General features: G+C 46.1%; 1 protein-coding gene across 2 annotated transcripts in view; it reads right to left on the bottom strand.

Moving 5' to 3' along the window:
* etv4 (ETS variant transcription factor 4) overlaps positions 1-17,327 on the bottom strand; it is a 45,432-nt gene that overhangs the window by 7,833 nt on the left and 20,272 nt on the right. For both annotated transcript variants that reach the window (XM_079492073.1, XM_079492074.1), the window contains exons 6-9: positions 10,183-10,315; positions 9,003-9,188; positions 7,999-8,441; positions 1,206-1,274 (exon numbers count right to left, since the gene is read on the bottom strand). In XM_079492073.1, the coding sequence (XP_079348199.1) occupies positions 1,206-1,274; positions 7,999-8,441; positions 9,003-9,188; positions 10,183-10,315 (831 nt within the window). The remainder of the gene's footprint in view (positions 1-1,205; positions 1,275-7,998; positions 8,442-9,002; positions 9,189-10,182; positions 10,316-17,327) is intronic.

Below are 17,327 nucleotides of genomic sequence, written 5' to 3'. Positions count from 1 at the left end.
TGTGTCCTCCTGATCCACTCCACCAAGAGTAGAGTGGAGGGCTTGTTGAGAGTGAGAGCATTTCGCCCTGCAAATATCTGTGACGGATTAGGACAGTCCTGCTCGATTCCAGGACCTGTAAATGTCTGAGCAACACTCCTATTAACTCTGAGCAACACTCCTATTAACTCTGAGCAACACTCCTATTAACTCTGAGCAACACTCCTATTAACTCTGAGCAACACTCCTATTAACTCTGAGCAACAAACCTATTAACTCCAATTAACTCCTATTAACTCCTATTAACTCCTCTCAACAGATTGTGGACTATTTAAGCACATGAAACTTAGCGTCCCTACTCCCTATTCCGACATTTTGGCAAAACTAGAATATCTACAAGCTGACGATGCATCACGTTGTGAGCGTGTAGATTGTTCCGTCTAATCTACACCAAAGATATAGACGTGAAAATAGCCAAAGGAGGAGGCCTATTGTAGACCCCTGGGGGACTCCGGTAAACTCAGTATTTACTGGTTTTAACTGGTGAAAAGGTCTTCCGCTGTCCTGTCCTGACTGGCTGAATGTGGGGCAAAATAGCTACAAACGGTGTCACAAACAATGGGAGTGAATGGGTGGATTGTTTCCCCTTTTCTCACTAGGAAAAATACTTTAGCTTTTTCCAGGAGTAATATTTATCCAGGGATTCTTGAGGCGGGGGGTGAGGCCATGGCCCCTGCCAATGGAAACACAGGCACACCGCTGGTTAGCCAATGGAAACACGGACACTCCAGGCCGGTTAGCCAATGACCACAAGGCTCCAGCCAGGGCAGGCTCCGTTATGATAAAGGATGGGCAGGAGAGAGATCTGGTACGTGCAATAGAAATAATCCCATCCCGTCTACATTGTCTTTAACTATTAAATGACTATTGTTTAACAAGCCTTTTGCACTTTAGCCTGTACGTAACTATGGACAAGATGAAAGCACATTTACTTCACACTGGACCTGAGAGTTAATCGATTCAAAAAATGTATCCATAATAGAACATTCTATACATTTAAAATGGTTCTAAAAGAGTACCATGTGAGATTTTCATAAAGGTCTTAGGTCTACATAAAATTGTTCCACTAAGAATCTTTTTTGGGAGCCATATGCACTTTCTGGTAAAAGTGCACAGTGGTCTTTAAGATAGAAGGCATGCAGATTAAGAGTAACATTGAGCCTTACCTTCATTGCTGTGCTGGGGGTTGGAGTAGCCCTCATTGTGGTGGTACATGGAGGGACAGCCAGGCACATCTGAAAGACATTAGCACACATCAGTGGACTGGTGCTTACAACATTGGTTCCATTTACCAAGGAACTCAAAAAAGGGGATATGTAACCCTTTGTGGAAAAACATATTCCTTATTGCCCCCACTGCAACATGGACATCCGTCCGTCCGTCCGTCAGTCAGTCACTCTCTCTATCCCCAAGTACAATATTGCCAATGACCATGTGTCTACAAGCACAATATGGACAATACTATTGTGTGTCTACTATGGACAATAGTTTAACTTTATGTTATGTTAATTTAATTTAATAAAAAAATCACTTTCTTTGCTTTAAATATTATAGGTTGAAATGTCTCAATTTCTCTTAATTTTAATTTGTTTTTTTAGTTTGTTGCGCTTGTAATGACACTAAAGGGAATTTAATTCAACTGAATTCATGTTTTACCCATAAAAAAGCACTCAGAATGAGCTTGTATAACTGTAGCTATAACCTTAAGTGGATAAAACACTTTCCCCCCCAAACAGGGCTTCTCTGCCGAGATCTGTCCCTCTCCTAACATGATCACAAATCATCCATTTGGTATTACAGTATGTGAATATCTCAGAGGGCTCATCCCTATAGCGTTCATTTGGTATTACAGTATGTGAATATCTCAGAGGGCTCATCCCTATAGCGTTCAGGCTGCAAGGGCAAAACTCTGAAATTATCATCGTATCACTTCTCTTGTCTCTGCTGGTATTTTTAGGCTAAGCACCTGCGCCCGGCTACGGGGTAAAAAAAAATCTGTACAGTATACAATGTCTGTGCTTTGTCCGGGCACATCATTGACTGTCTCAAATAGCTGCATTCGCCAAAATAGATTTTATATTTCCCTCATTAACCTCGCAGCAAATTCTTAGCAAGCTGGAACTACTTGAGAAGTGGCCTCGTAACGCGTTGTGAGGAGTCGGTCTGTGGCGTGCTGAACAGAGCTGTCAGGGTGCCGCCTGTCTGTCCGTCTGTGTGTTACTTGACTGAATGACTTATGAGCCGCTTAAATCCACAGCGAAATGTGTATTAAAACAGACCCACATTGACCCTAATATTAGAATAGACCCCCCCAGAAAGACACGGAAAAAAATGCTGAATATGCAGCTTAAAATCCTTGATTATGCGATGAAGTATGCAGGTCTTTATGTGATTTTTTTCCCCAGATATTACTTTAGGCTGTTTGCCATCATGGTAGGTTTACAGGAAACAGGGAGAGAGATGTGGGGGGGGGGGGGGGGGGGGACGCAGCAAAGGTCCTCAGGATTGGGACTCGAACCCGCAGCACATCGCCAGGCTGGATTACCAGCCCAGGTGCCCGGACCGCTAGGCCGGCCTGGCCAGGTTTTTATGTGATTTTATGCGCTGAATTTGCAGGAAGTTGTGAAATAGGCAGGACGTTTGCACGATTATGCGCAAATATGGACCCCTGCATAATCTGCGACATTTGGCTGATTATGCTGTAAATTATGCGATCGCATGAACGCATTTCTCTGGAGGGTCTAGAATCTGTGTGTTACTTGCCTGCATTGAGTTAGAGACAATGGCTTAAATCCACAGCGAAATGTGTTCACCCACATAAAAAACGGACCCAAATGGACGCCCTGACTTAAATGAAGACTGATTTCTCACTCTCAACGTGAAATGAACACTGAGGATTTAGCAGTGAAGAATCCAAAAAGTGCAAAAGTGCCTCTTGCTGGCTGGGGGCCTGTGACTCACTCCTGGGGAATGCAGACGCAGCGGCGTGGGCCACGATAAGACGCCACTGGAGGAAAACGAAGCCTTCCATTGCGGGGAGGCAGGAGCAGCAGCGCTCGATCACACTGTAACTAATCTGCCTGCCAGCGACAGCGGGCCTCACCCATCGGGGGAGCCAGTGACGGGGTGGTGGTGGGCGTCTGGTGTGAGAGCGCCAGGGTCAATTGTGCGCAGTGTCGTGGTCATTTTGTGTCTTTCATCTCACACAATGGGCGGTGATTAGGTGACGGGATGCCAATTTGTATGTGAAACTGGCTCTCAGAACTACACACACAGGGATTTAACTCGCCGCCTCTACAATGTATAGGCCTACTACCTCCGTTTTAGATTTCATTCCCCTTAGCAAGTCTTCTTATTATGTTACGGAATTGGGAAAGGCTTCTGTTAATTTAAGTTAACGGTCAGGCATTGATGACATCGGAAATTAAACATCAAACAGCAACATCGGCAAAACCAAGGAGATGATTGTGGACTTCTGCAAGAAATGTCCCTTGATAAATGGGGAACCAGTGGAGAATGAATAGCGTCAAGTAACTCTGTGTGCATATCAAACAAGACCTGACCTGGAGAACACACACAGAGAGTCTGTGGCAAAGAAATCCAGACAAACATCTGTACCAACTCAGGCAGTCCTGAACGCTCACAGACTAGAACGTCCTGAAGTCCTTCTACTCTGCTACCACTCAGAGAATCCTGACGGGAGCCGTAAATTAATAGCCATTCCCAGGGATCTGCGAGGCCTACAGCAGGTGGTTTGTTCGGCTGCATTTATCACAGTGAGCTTCCACCCATCCCTGCTGGATATGACAGTAGAGTAGATGCTTGAGTAGAGCAGATTACAAAGGACAGGTACCACCATGCAAACCGACTGTTTGGAATGATGCAGACTGGATAAAGCTTGAGGTGTCTCAAAGCCTGGGGCTCAATGCTGAGGTTAGTTTTCGAAAAAAGGACATGGAGAATAAACAAAAGAATAAGAACCAAAATGGGCCGATCGGCATGAAACATCTACACTCCCAGTAGGCCAAGGAAGACAATCTGCCTCATGGTGGCGCTATAATAGGCCACTTCACATTTTTGTACGGTAGGTAGTACATCCATTTGTTTCCACCTGGATTGCTTGGATCATGATGATCATTTACCCCAAATTCGCACATTGAGGGGCCTAGATACAACAAAGAGCCTAAAGTTATTTCAGGGGTTTTGACGCTCCAAATCATTTGCCTGTAATTACCTTCACAAAACTGTGGAAGGGGACTATTTCTTACAAAAACACCATATGCACACATACATACAGCAATCATCCCCAAATTGAAATCATACGATTAAGGCCTCTACAGCGCACCTCGAAAAGTGCTTTCACTTCTGTTCGTCCCGACAGGTTTCGGTCGGGTATCCCTCCTCTAGAAGGCAACCCAGCCTAGCAGAGATCTTTGCTCCAAGGAGCACACTTTGCACCCAAATGCATTTTGGGTGATTATGAACCCACAGAATAGTAAGAACAGTACTAGTTGTGGGGAAAGTGCCTATAGCTCAAGGGCGCTTCTGTGGTCTTTTTATGAAGGAGAGAACATTACTTGTTCACTCTACAGTTTACAGATTCAAACAGATTTCTCTGGACAAATGCCTTTCATCGCCGACATTAAGGCCTGAGTGATGGGCTATAGGAGGCATTGAATCTTTTGAACAGCAGCCTAAAAGGGCGTTTACATTAGTGGAGAAATTACATGGGAGAGCGATAAATGGTACTATAATCTATTTTTTTGTTCCCCTGCAACGGTTATTTGTGAACAGGCAACTGCAGCTGGCCATCGGCGTACGATGTAAGTGTGCACGTGCACACACACACACACACACACACACACACACACACACACACACACACACACACACACACACACACACACACACACACACACACACACACACACACACACACACACACACACACACACACACACACACACACACACACACACACACACACACACACACACACACACACACACACTCTCAAGGGGTGCCGATCTACAAGCTCACACCACGTCGCATCCACGATGCGTTGTGAGCATGTAAATCAGCTATTTTTGGCGCATGACACAGCCGTACGACGGACTATAAATTAAGTATTTCACAGACACACCTCTCTGGCCGCCATGGCCTCCCGGCAACACACACACACTTTTATCCACAGACAAACATCCTTTTGTTGGTCTTTCTCTCGTCCCTGCTCAAGGCTCCTGAAAGCACAAAGCTCAACTTTGTCAGGGCTATCCGTCTTCCACTCCCTATCAAAAGGTACGGGTACAAAGAGAAAAAAAACATTAACAACAAAAGTAAAGAAAAAAAAAAACTCTAAATGGAATTTAGGTCGACGATCCTCGGGTGTTCATTATGCATAAAGTATGCCAGGTTCAGAGCTTGGAGGCACCCGTTCCTGTGCTTATAAAGGGGGCAACAGGACCGACTATTTCAGGTCCGTTTTTTCAGTGTCACAGAGTCAATTCCATACTCTGGACTTGACCGTGTATAACGGCTAGAACACAGGTTAATTAAGTGTTTCACCATATCTCACCACCCTCCCTTGACATGGTGGGGGGGGGGGGGGGGGGGAGAAGAGAGAGAGAGAGAGAGAGAGAGAGAGAATCAATGAGTGAGCATAGGAGAGGTGGAACACTCGTACAGGTCCATTTTTACACCGTCAAGAGTTACATTAACACCCAGGAGTTTTACAGCGTAGTTGTCATACCAACTAACAGAGAAGGCTCCTTTCTCCCCAACCCACCCCCCCCCCCCCCCCAACACACACACCCTCAATCCCTTCAATTTAAGCCCCCCTCTCTCTTCTCCAGGCCAGCCAGTGAGCATCTCAGGTTGCTGCGGCCACGCTCATTTTTCCATTATGAGTTCATCTGCCTGCAGAAAAAGGAAGCCAACAGTGCAACCTGAAACCCTGGAGCACTCCGCCGGGGACGCTAGTCTTTCCTATGCCCTCCATTTTCTCAATGAAATTCCTCTGCCTCTCTCTCCCTCCCTCTCTCATTCTCTCTCGCTCGATCCCTCTCTCTCTCTGTCTCTCTCTCTCTCTCTCTCTCTCTCTCTCTCTCAGAGACCAGGCGAGAGAGAACTGTATAGTGAAGGAGAGAGAAAAAAAAGTTGATCCTTTTTTTTGCTTTGCAAAAGTGTCATAGAGTTGAAAGGAGGAGTTTGCGAGGAGGAGGAGGGGTGGAAGTCTAGGAGCCGATACAGTAAAAGGGGAGCGTGTTTTGGCTTTTTGAACATTTTGTTCTAAGGTTGGCTGCACACACACCAGGGGAGGATTTGTCTTCAAAGAGGCTCTTGTGGAGGCAAAAGCAAAAAAAAAAAGCTGCACCGCGCAAACACCGTGAGGCTTAGCGGTTCCGACGGGCCTGACGCATTTTCAGCTTGACACGCTTGCAAACAACTTAAACGCGCTTGTTTAACCACATTAACCCTGTCGGGGAGGGGTTAAGCACATTCTTTCAAAAATAACAGAACTACAAGCTCACAATATTGTTTACCATTTGTCTTTTGATTAAGTATATCAGGCTTAAGTGATTAAAGTCCTTGAGCCTGCTTGATAATGATCCTTGTTATCCCCATTATAAATATATATCCCCTTTTTGAGGGCCGCTAGCCCCTCCTATGTCCACCTTTGAGGGTTTGTGCACACACAAACATTATGTTAACACAAACATTGAAGACGAAGCACGCAAATTGGACATGCAAATGAGATGAATGATGACTTATGATGATAAGAGCGCCCCTCGATTCTACAAATGCCTTCCAAAAAAGTGGTTCTCAAACTTTTTCATGCCAAGGACTCCCAAAATGATATGTATTTGGCCACAGAAAATGAAAGTTCTTTGTGCCAGGGACCCACAGAAGAGAGGATTTGTGTTGCAAAAATGCAACATTTTTAAAACATTTCAAGATGTTTAATTTTTTTTTCAAAAATCACACCTGTGTGAAGTGAGGGGCGCTCTTGTCATTGTACATCATCCAATAAAAAAAATGAATGTATACTTCTTCATGAATTAATTTGTCAACTTATGTTATTATCTTTCAACCATGATACAAATGTACAATGATACAAGCCCCGAGCTGAATTAAAACAATAGCCGATTTGCTCGTCCACATATGACGTAAATTCTCCTTTCATTGTCAATGGCAAATGTGACATGTGTTGGGATGAAAAGCTGTATATAGGAGGGGCTAGTGCCCCTCAAAAATAGCTTGTATATATATTTTTTTCTTCTTCTTCTTTTTTTTTGAGTGGTGCAAACCACTCCAACAACTGGCTTTGTTAGTACCCGTGTGTGTTTGTGCCTGTACGGGTGAGCATGGTTGCTATGGTTAGTATGTGATGTCACTGCACTACTCAGTTCACACGGGTGTGATTTTTAATGTTTTTTGTGGCTTTCGCCTTTATTTTATTTTATTATGGAGGGACAGACAGTAGGCTGACAGGAAGTGGGGAGAGAGATGGGGGGGGAGTGATATGCAGTGAAGGCCGTCGGGACCGGGAGTCGAACCCGCGGCACACTGCCAGACTGGATTACCAGCCAAGGTGCCTGGACCACTAAGCCACGGCCCAGGCCATAGCTTGTATATTTCTGCTCTTTTTCAGAACCACCGTTCTAAACCGAAGTTCAAAATCCTAAAGGGCTTTTCAGACGGGAGCGACCTGGTAATTCATTTTTAATGAGAGGTTGGCGATTATTTAGGACGTGCAGAGCGGTTGAGGGGCGTCGACGCAAGCGAGCGTCCTCAGGTGCTTGTCGCTAGACAAACAAAAAAGCAGCTAAAAGCACCAAAGATATGGCACCACTAAAGGTATTTAAACAGTTAAATGTGGCTTTTGGCTCGACAGGTTTCCTAATTAAAATGTTAGTTTTTCCCCCCCCTATAGATTTGCCCTCAAGGAAGGAGTCTCACCAGGGTCATAAGTGTAGTCCGTGGGCTCCTGTTTGACCATCATGTGGGCCGGTGGGAACCTGTGTTGTTGGTGGGGGTGTGGATGGTGGTGTTGGTGTTGGTGAGGGTGGGGGTGGGTCTGGGGGTGAGGGCCAGGGCCCGGGCCGCCCGCCGCCATGTTGTGGGCCGCCCGCTCGTACAGGGGGTCCAGGTACTCCTGCTTGAAGCTCTGCTGCAAGTAGGGCAGGCAAGGGTCAGAGTGCTGCCGATGGTACACACCACCACCACCTCCTCCTCCTCCACCACCCGGTCCTCCGCCGCCCCCTCCTCCTCCTCCTCCTCCACCACCACCCCCGGCATGGGGGCCTGCAGCCGGGGCAGGCTGCATGCGTTGGAAGGCCTGCTGCCCCTGCGGTGGGAACGGGGTGCACATGGGGTCTGATGAAGGGCCCTGGTACCTGGAACTGAGAGACAAGATTGGGTTAATATTATAACTATAAGGGCTTGGCTTCCTAAATATAATAACCAAAACGCAGGTCTATGGGCCCGATTCACTAAGCTGTTTACATCCATATTTAGCATGTAAAGGACATTTCCAAACTTCCCACGTTAGTAGGGAAGATTGGATTCAGTAATCTTTTATTTTTATTTTTCTCAAGTCTGCTCGGATGCAGACTTACATGGGACCAAAGCTTGCTGTACGTCATTAGAATTCCTTGTTCTAGAGTCTAGACTACTGACTTGGGAAGTTTGGAAAATTCCTTTACACCCAAAATATCTGTGTAAACATCTTAGTGAATCAGGCCCATTATGTCTATAAATATTATCTATACACATCATTGCAATAACAGTCGGAACTGGTCAGAGGGGACCTTGAGTCGGGCATTGATTACTTGATGTGGGTAAACTAAAGAAATCTATAACAAATCATATGTTCATATATCGTGTGTGTGTGGCTGCGCACAGAGGTTTCGTGCATTTGATACGAAGCCCTTGTCATGTCACGGTATCAGTGTGTGTGTCACCTGGGGTTGATGGGGTAGCTGTGGCTAGGCAGTGGCTGCTGGGTGGAGGCAGCAGGGTTCATGTAGCCAGCGTCGGGCCGTCCGGCCACAGCAGGTTTGGGGGAGTAATGCTGCTGCATGGGTGACATGGGCGTTCCCGGACAGGAGCTCTTCCCTCCCGCTGCAGCCCTTTTCTGCTCATAGGCACTGGGAAATGGAAACAAAAGCACGCGCACACACACACACACACACACACACACACACACACACAATAACCACATTAACCCTGGCATTCCTGTTTTGGGCATGTCATTACACCCGAAAAATCCGCCAAGATTTTCAGTGTTTTGCAGTGTAGGATCGGCCATTTGCTTCGCCATTGTCGTGCGGTGAAGTATGAACCATAGTAGGTCTTTAAGTGGTCAACGCAAACGCACGTGTTCGGAAGACGGTTGTGTGTGGGAGATGGCACAGGGCTTCATGATGAGTCAATACGACAAAGCAGGCTAATGGGAGCCATGTAGTGAGGCCCGCGGTGGTCAATAGCGTGTGGTCACTCTCTTTGCTGTGTTGACTTATGCATGAAGAGCTGACCAGGGTTTGGTTTCCTGAACATAGTGCTTCCACGTCCTTTTTATGTCGTTGAGACAGACTGCACAAACACTCGCAGAAAAGAGAGGGTACTATGCTTGTAAAGTAAAGTTTACTAAGTACAATTTTGAGGTATTTGTACATTACTTCAGTATTTCCAATTTCTAATACATCTCAGAGGCGAATATTGTACTTTTACTCCACTACATTTATTCGAAAACTTTAGTTATTAATAATAACTAAAGTTTTCGACTTCAGCCCTATATACATTTCGGCAATTTGAAAATATCTAAATCTTTTTCAAAATATTTGTACACATTTGAAAACTTGAAATGGCACATTCTGCACAGCGAGTACCTTCTACTTGGGGTACTTTAAGTACATTTTGATGCCAATACTTTTGTACTTTCACTCAAGTACATTTTGAATTCCCGGACTTTGACTTGTTAACGGAGTAGTTCTACTACATTGCAGTATTTTTTGCAGTACTTTTACTTAAGTAAAACATTTGAGTACTTTTCCCCACCACTGCTCAAATGCACCCATGCTGTGCTGCAGTTACAATGTGACCTCTGTGTATGTTTTTTTTAATTTGTATTTATTTCTTTACCTGGCGTAAAGGCACTGCTCTCCGCTGCTGGGGTAACTGAAGCTCTGCTTGTGGCTACAGGACTGGCTGGGGTCGGAGCCGGGGCTCTGGGGCTCTTTCTTGATGGTGACCGGTGGGCTGTGGAACGCCACCGCTATGCCAGGGGGAGAGACAGGAACGGAGAAACGGACGGGTTATTAGTGCTTCCATTCAGCAGTGGCTCTCACAGTGGGGTCCGGGCAGGGGGGGCCCCCCCAGGGGTCCGTAATTGAGGGGGTTCCAGTAAAATACCAACAGTCAGACACACACCATGAGTCAGACACCCTCCCCCAAATCCCATCAGTCAGAACTGCAGCCTCACTCCCAATCTTCCGCCGTAGTCTGAAAACCCACCTCTTCAGACTCCGCCATGGTCCGTAACACTTACATGGCCCCTTAGATAGCACTTTATTAGACTTAGATAGTATTTTAAACAGACTTATAGCTTGTTACGTAGACAGCACTAGAATTGTTTTTTATGTAGTAATAGCACTTTATAGTACACATGTATAATATATAATATAGTATAGTATGTATAGTTTACATAGATACTCCACTGTTACGTTCTTAGTTTACGCATGATTCATGGTAACTACTTTTTATATATGTGATGTATGCCATGCTTTTGTATTGCTTAATGTAAGTCGCTCTGGATTAAGAGCGTCTGCTAAATGCCTAAATTGTAAATTGTAAGCTAACCCTAACCTCACAGGAAGCCACGGGTGATTTTTTAACCCGCAGCACGGATTAGTTTTAACCCGCCACGCATGTCGGGAGCCACGGGTGATTTTCAACCCACAGCACGGGTGACTTTCAACCCACAGCACGGGTGACTTTCAACCCACAGCACGGGTGATTTTCAACCCACAGCACGGGTGATTTTCAACCCACAGCACGGGTGATTTTCAACCCACAGCACGGGTGATTTTCAACCCACAGCACGGGTGATTTTCAACCCACAGCACGGGTGATTTTCAACCCACAGCACGGGTGATTTTTAACCCACAGCACGGGTTTGTCTGACTAATGACTGTAGGACTGTCTGTATGTCTAACTAGCCTGGCTAATAAGCCAGACGCGAATCAGCCGTTGGCAGCCAGGCTAATGTCTAACCAACGTATGCACCCCATACAAATCTTTAACCACTTTTAACCCCATGTACACATCGAATACATTTGAAAATAGCAACAACAAAAGAAAGAAATGAAACATTTCAACACCACAAATCTTGTAAGTATGGGGGAATCCTGGCACAAAATATTTTCAGATGGAGGTCCGCAGCAAAACGCATTCATTTGGGGGTCCTTGATATGAAAGTATTTGAGAAACATACAGACATACAGAAGATAGACGACCCCCCCCCCATCTCCTGATATGACTGCCGTCAAAGGCTGGGAGGCAAAAGCAAATACTTCTGTCCACACAGGAATCCGGCTGACATGCCAGCCAGAGTGCTTAAGAGACAGTCAATTGAAACCATCAGGAGGCAGACAGACAAATGTAAACACACTGGTGTGCGTTGGCACATACGCACACGCACACACCGACAATTTAGCACACGCATTAAAAAAAAAGCTCTCTCACAGTCTCTCCCAGACAGGCGCGCACGCTCGCACACACGCACGCACAAACACGCACGTATGCACACACGGCGCTAACAAACTGCACACGTATTGACAGACACACACTCACACACATACACGACAGCATTCCAGCAATCGTTTGGAAGTGCAGCGTGTCCTCGCCCACTTCTTTGCTCTGTGCCAGACACAACAGCAGCCATAACTACCTCAAGTCAAAGTCAAGCTCAAACCTAAACAACTGTACGGGCCAGCAAGAGCGTCCTCTCCGCTGATGAAAGGCAATGTCACACCTCTGTGAGAAATGCACATACACTGTATATGTGACTCTGCATTCTTTCCTATCAGGGCCCAGATGTTAGCAGCATGGGTATATTTGATTATCTTTGGATGGAACAAAGACGAAAGGAAAAGAATGAAACGAGGAGGAGAGAGTTTGGTTCTTAAAATAGACGCGTCTAATATGTGTTCCGTCGCTACGTGAAAGACAAATACAGTGACGTGTTCTCATTCCTTAATCACTTAAGCCCCGCTTTATACTTCTGCCATTTGAAAAAAAGCCGACAGACAGTGTTCACATGCAGTGTTCACATGCAGTGTTCACATGCACATGCATTAAGATTTAGACGATATCTTTTTTTAAACTGAAAACTGAAACAAAATTGTGGGGGTGAAATTTGAAAAAGGAAAAAGTACAACTAATGCAATGAAATTGACCAAATGCACACTATTACTATTACGGTAGTCAAGCTCAGAATGGAAGAAGTAGCAACATCATTATTATACAGTAAGTCATATCCAATAAAACTATTTTTCCACATAATTCCTTTATCGACAAAAAATACTGAGGCACTTTTGTAGTCACTTAAACCCTATACACTTTTTGATCCGGGTCCTATAGTGGTCTATAGTCTATTCTATGTGCCCTCCTTTCTTCACTCCACTAAAACTCTTCACTGAAAAAAAAACTCGCAATGCGACGCATTGTAGATCCGAGTTTTTCGCGGAACGTTATCCTATTATGATATTCCCAAAAAGGGAGGATAGGGTTCATGTGGTTAGACCGCAATTTGCCGTTTCCTTGCTGGTTTTCTGATGCAATACATCCAAATGTCCCTAAAAAACACGTCGCTAGTCTTTGTTAATCCCGATTTCTAGCAGCTTCCCGGTATGAGACGGAGGAGATCTGTCCATCAAGCCTGGGACTACGGGAGGGGGACCTTTTGACTCGAGGGCCACAGAAACCACCCAGTGTGGAGCTTCAAACTGCGCCGAGGGCCCGCGTGTTTATTATGCGAGGGGAGGTTTTCACCCAGAGAACTGTACAGGATGTTTTTCTGGTCTCGACACGGTAAACAGCAGCAGCTGTGCACTTCCAGCTGGGGAGGCCTGTGTTTATGCCTGTGTGTGTGTGTGTGTGTGTGTGTGTGTGTGTGTGTGTGTGTGTGTGTGTGTGTGCCGCATGCATGTGGATAGATGTGTGCACTTTTTTAAGCGTTCTTAATTTTCGAGTGTGTGTGTGTGTCGTGTGCATGTCTGCAGTGGGTGTGGACCTGCTGGAACAGGCCACACTGAAAGCTGAGCCCAGGTAATTACATACTGTAGCCCATTCACAAAAAAGGGAGAGGAATGAAATGCAGCGAGCGCGGCTGGCTGACTACATAGCCTGAGCTGATCTGTCCCACAAAAACCAGAGAGCAGAAAGAAAATCACATGGAAACAGAGTCAACAGACAATGGGGGAGAGATTAGATTGAAACGATCCTACACATTAAAAGCCTCAGTGTTAATCCAACTCTGAGAGTTACAATGGATAATGAACACTAGGGTTTTACTGTGTGCTTCGGTTTGGCAGGACACTTTTCACTTTTCAGCCCATGTGCCTCCGTTGAGAAATTGAGGAGAGATCCATTTAGAACTATCTGTGTTTGAACTTTGAAGTACAACTTCCAAGATGTAGGAGCCCCAAAAAAAAAGGAACAAATAGTTGACTTTGTCCCCAGAATGGGCAACATTGGAGTTCAGTTGATTGACTTAAAACAAGACTAATGCTGCGTTTACACTGGCAGATGCAAAAGATACAAAGATGCAAAGCTATACAGCATATTTGTAGCTTTGTATCTTTGTAGCTGAAGTGGAAACCAGCTCAACTTTAGTTACTGTCACACGACAGTAACTTTTATTTTTGTAGAAGAGGCAAACTAATATTGTTTATGCCATTGGCCTGTTTATGTGTAAACTTGAAAGATTATTAGTACTGTAAAAAGGTCTCTTTTCCCTTGATCTTTATCTTTTTTAGTATAACAGTATTAGTTTACTATAATTAGATTAAAACCTTGATCTTTATCTTGTTTAGTATAATAGTATTAGTTTACTATAATTAGATTAATACATAATAATTAACACTAACACTTTATTAAATCAAAGCAAACAGCACAAACAATATTAGTTTGCCTCTTCTACAAAAAATAAAGTTACAAGTTACTGTCGCGTGTTGCCATTCTCTTGTACTTGTAATATTTCCCACCACGGAGTACCCTTGCATCTCGGAGGACAGGCAAGAGCGGCAGTGTCGGTAGGCCAATCAGAGGCAGGCGGGGAGTTACCATGTCTATGCTCGGACGTAGAACAGATATACGCATTGGCCACGCCTCCAGGTCTTAAGACCTGGTACTTAAGACACGCAAAATAGGGCCCCTAATGGCCCCACAGTCCATGGTGCTCCTTACACCCAACCGGATCAAAGTGGTTGAGCCGACGTTGCCATCCGGCGGACTGAGGTGATTTTTAAAACCTTGATTTTCTATGGAAGCAGGCAAGCAGCAATACAAAAAAAAAGACTGGGATTGACAGAGTCTTTGGTTGAGGCCTGGTCACTGGCACATGTCCACCAGTCACAAACATTTCGCTGCAGAATTCTACCAGACAGATTGAAAATTAGATGAAAGCATAATACAAAATAATTAACAAGTACATTTAGAGCACACCATTCTCAATCTCATGGCATCTCCGTTATGCCCCCCAAGTTTTTTCGAGGATGAGGTACCCTCCCCCAACACATCTGAACCGTCCCACACATACTACTAACACTGTCACTAGGGCTGACCTTTCCTTTTTTTGGTAAGTCTTCTAGCCCTAAAAACGATCAGAATTGTAAGCTTCGACGACGGGGGGGCGGGGGGCGGGGGGATTAAATAATGAGTCAGTATTTCATCTAGAAGCTCTCAACATGTCATGCTACAATGCGTTGTAGTGATGAAGGAACTGAAAAAATAAATAAATAAACAATTTTCCGTGTTCTAAAGCTTCGAATATTACATTTTTGGGAGTCAGCCATAACTGTCACACCTCTTTTACAACAGAATATACATTGTATATCCAACTCAGCATTCTTTCTTATCGGTAGCCAGATGTTAGTAGTCAGTTCAGTTATGTGTTTGTTTGTGTTTGTTTGCCTCAGAGTAAAATAAAAGGGGGGAAAGCTTCACGTCACACAGTGTCACGTCAACATGCTAAAAAAAACCCTTCTGGCCTGGGACATGGACTCACTCTCCCATGACTGGCAGGCAGGTGAGGAAGTGTTGGCTTTAGCAGAGGATCAACGGGATTAGAGGGCATTTAGGCAGATTTCCCCGACAGACACAACGGGATTCCAGAAGCTCCTCTAAGTCTCCGCCGGCTCGTCTGCTCCCATAGCAGAGGGCTCGTCTGCTCCCACAGCAGACGTCTGCTCCCATAGCAGACGTCTGCTCCCATAGCAGAGGGCTCGTCTGCTCCCATAGCAGAGGGCTCGTCTGCTCCCATAGCAGAGGGCTCGTCTGCTCCCATAGCAGAGGGCTCGTCTGCTCCCATAGCAGAGGAGCCCCATAGCAGAGGGCTCGTCTGCTCCCATAGCAGAGGGCTCGTCTGCTCCCATAGCAGAGGGCTCGTCTGCTCCCATAGCAGAGGGCTCGTCTGCTCCCATAGCAGAGGGCTCGTCTGCTCCCATAGCAGAGGGCTCGTCTGCTCCCATAGCAGACGTCTGCTCCCATAGCAGAGGGCTCGTCTGCTCCCATAGCAGAGGGCTCGTCTGCTCCCATAGCAGACCTCTGCTCCCATAGCAGAGGGCTCGTCTGCTCCCATAGCAGAGGGCTCGTCTGCTCCCATAGCAGAGGGCTCGTCTGCTCCCATAGCAGAGGGCTCGTCTGCTCCCATAGCAGAGGGCTCGTCTGCTCCCATAGCAGAGGGCTCATCTGCTCCCATAGCAGAGGGCTCGTCTGCTCCCATAGCAGAGGGCTCGTCTGCTCCCATAGCAGAGGGCGGGCACATGACCGGCTCGTCTGCTCCCATAGCAGAGGGCGGGCACATGTCTCGTCTGCTCCCATAGCAGAGGGCGGGCACATGACTCGTCTGCTCCCATAGCAGAGGGCGGGCACATGACCGGCTCGTCTGCTCCCATAGCAGAGGGCTATGGGAGCATGCTATGGGTCTGCTCCCATAGCAGAGGGCGGGCACATGACCGGCACTCTGATAAAAAAAAATCCCAGCACGTGTTTGTCTACCGGCGCATTCCCCTTTCTCTGGTGTGGCCGTGAACTGCAAACAAGTGGTGGTGTGTGTGTACACAAGTCCACTCACAATGCATCCGAGCGGAGCCGCTAATGCGATTGGCAGGGACACGGCCCTTTTGATGTGGCCCTGTTGCTTTATGAGGACGGCTCGAGAACATGCTGCATTTGAAAACACTGCAGCCTAGGAATGACATTGAATGTACACACAGGTGTGTGTGTGTGTGTGTGTGTGTGTGTTCGTTCTCATCCTCAATATTTAATAACTATGTTAAACAAGTGATTGGGACAGCACTGTGTGTGTGTGTGTGTGTGTGTGTGTCGTGTCGTGTCGTGTCGTGCCGTCCCGTGACGTGCCGTGCCGTGCGTGCGTGCGTGCGTGCGTGCGCCTTTGTCATTGGTGTTCCAGTCTGTTGCCTGGCATGCTTTTTCAATTAGCCACTTGGCTGATGTCCCCGTTAACGAATCCCTAGACACAGAATACTCTAATTAATGGAGGCAGGGATCAAAGCATCATGCAGAGATAGAACAGAATCGCGCTCCACCGAAAAACAGGCCCAGAGACCTCAGGTTCATTCCTATTCACATAATGATCTTTCAGAAGAAAAAAAACGTTTAGGTACAGAGAATTATTTTAATGTTCCGATTTCCCGGAGCTGTTTTAAATCATAACAACCCCCCCCCCCCCCCCCCCCCCAGAGTCCAACAAGTATTTCAAACTCTCTGGAGTATAGCAGTAAATCTCCCTGCTCCAGATGATGTCAAATTTGCTGCAAAAGGTTTATAAGGAAGTGGCAGTCTTGTAAATAGAACCGGGGCAGAGTTATGTTCACGCCGTTCAACGCTAGATCTCTTCCTGGTTTTATTTGGGGCAACGTGACCCCGGGCTCTCGCGGCTCTGGTTCCCTCCTTTAACAGCTCTGTACAAGTGTTACATCACCCCTTCTCAAAGATCCTCATGTTTCATAGAGTTTCTACAGAACATGGCGAGTCAGGTGGGG

Source organism: Electrona antarctica (genome assembly GCF_951216825.1).
Source record: "Electrona antarctica genome assembly, chromosome: 22".
Lineage (NCBI taxonomy): Eukaryota > Metazoa > Chordata > Actinopteri > Myctophiformes > Myctophidae > Electrona > Electrona antarctica.
This window is presented reverse-complemented; position numbering and strand designations above follow the sequence as displayed.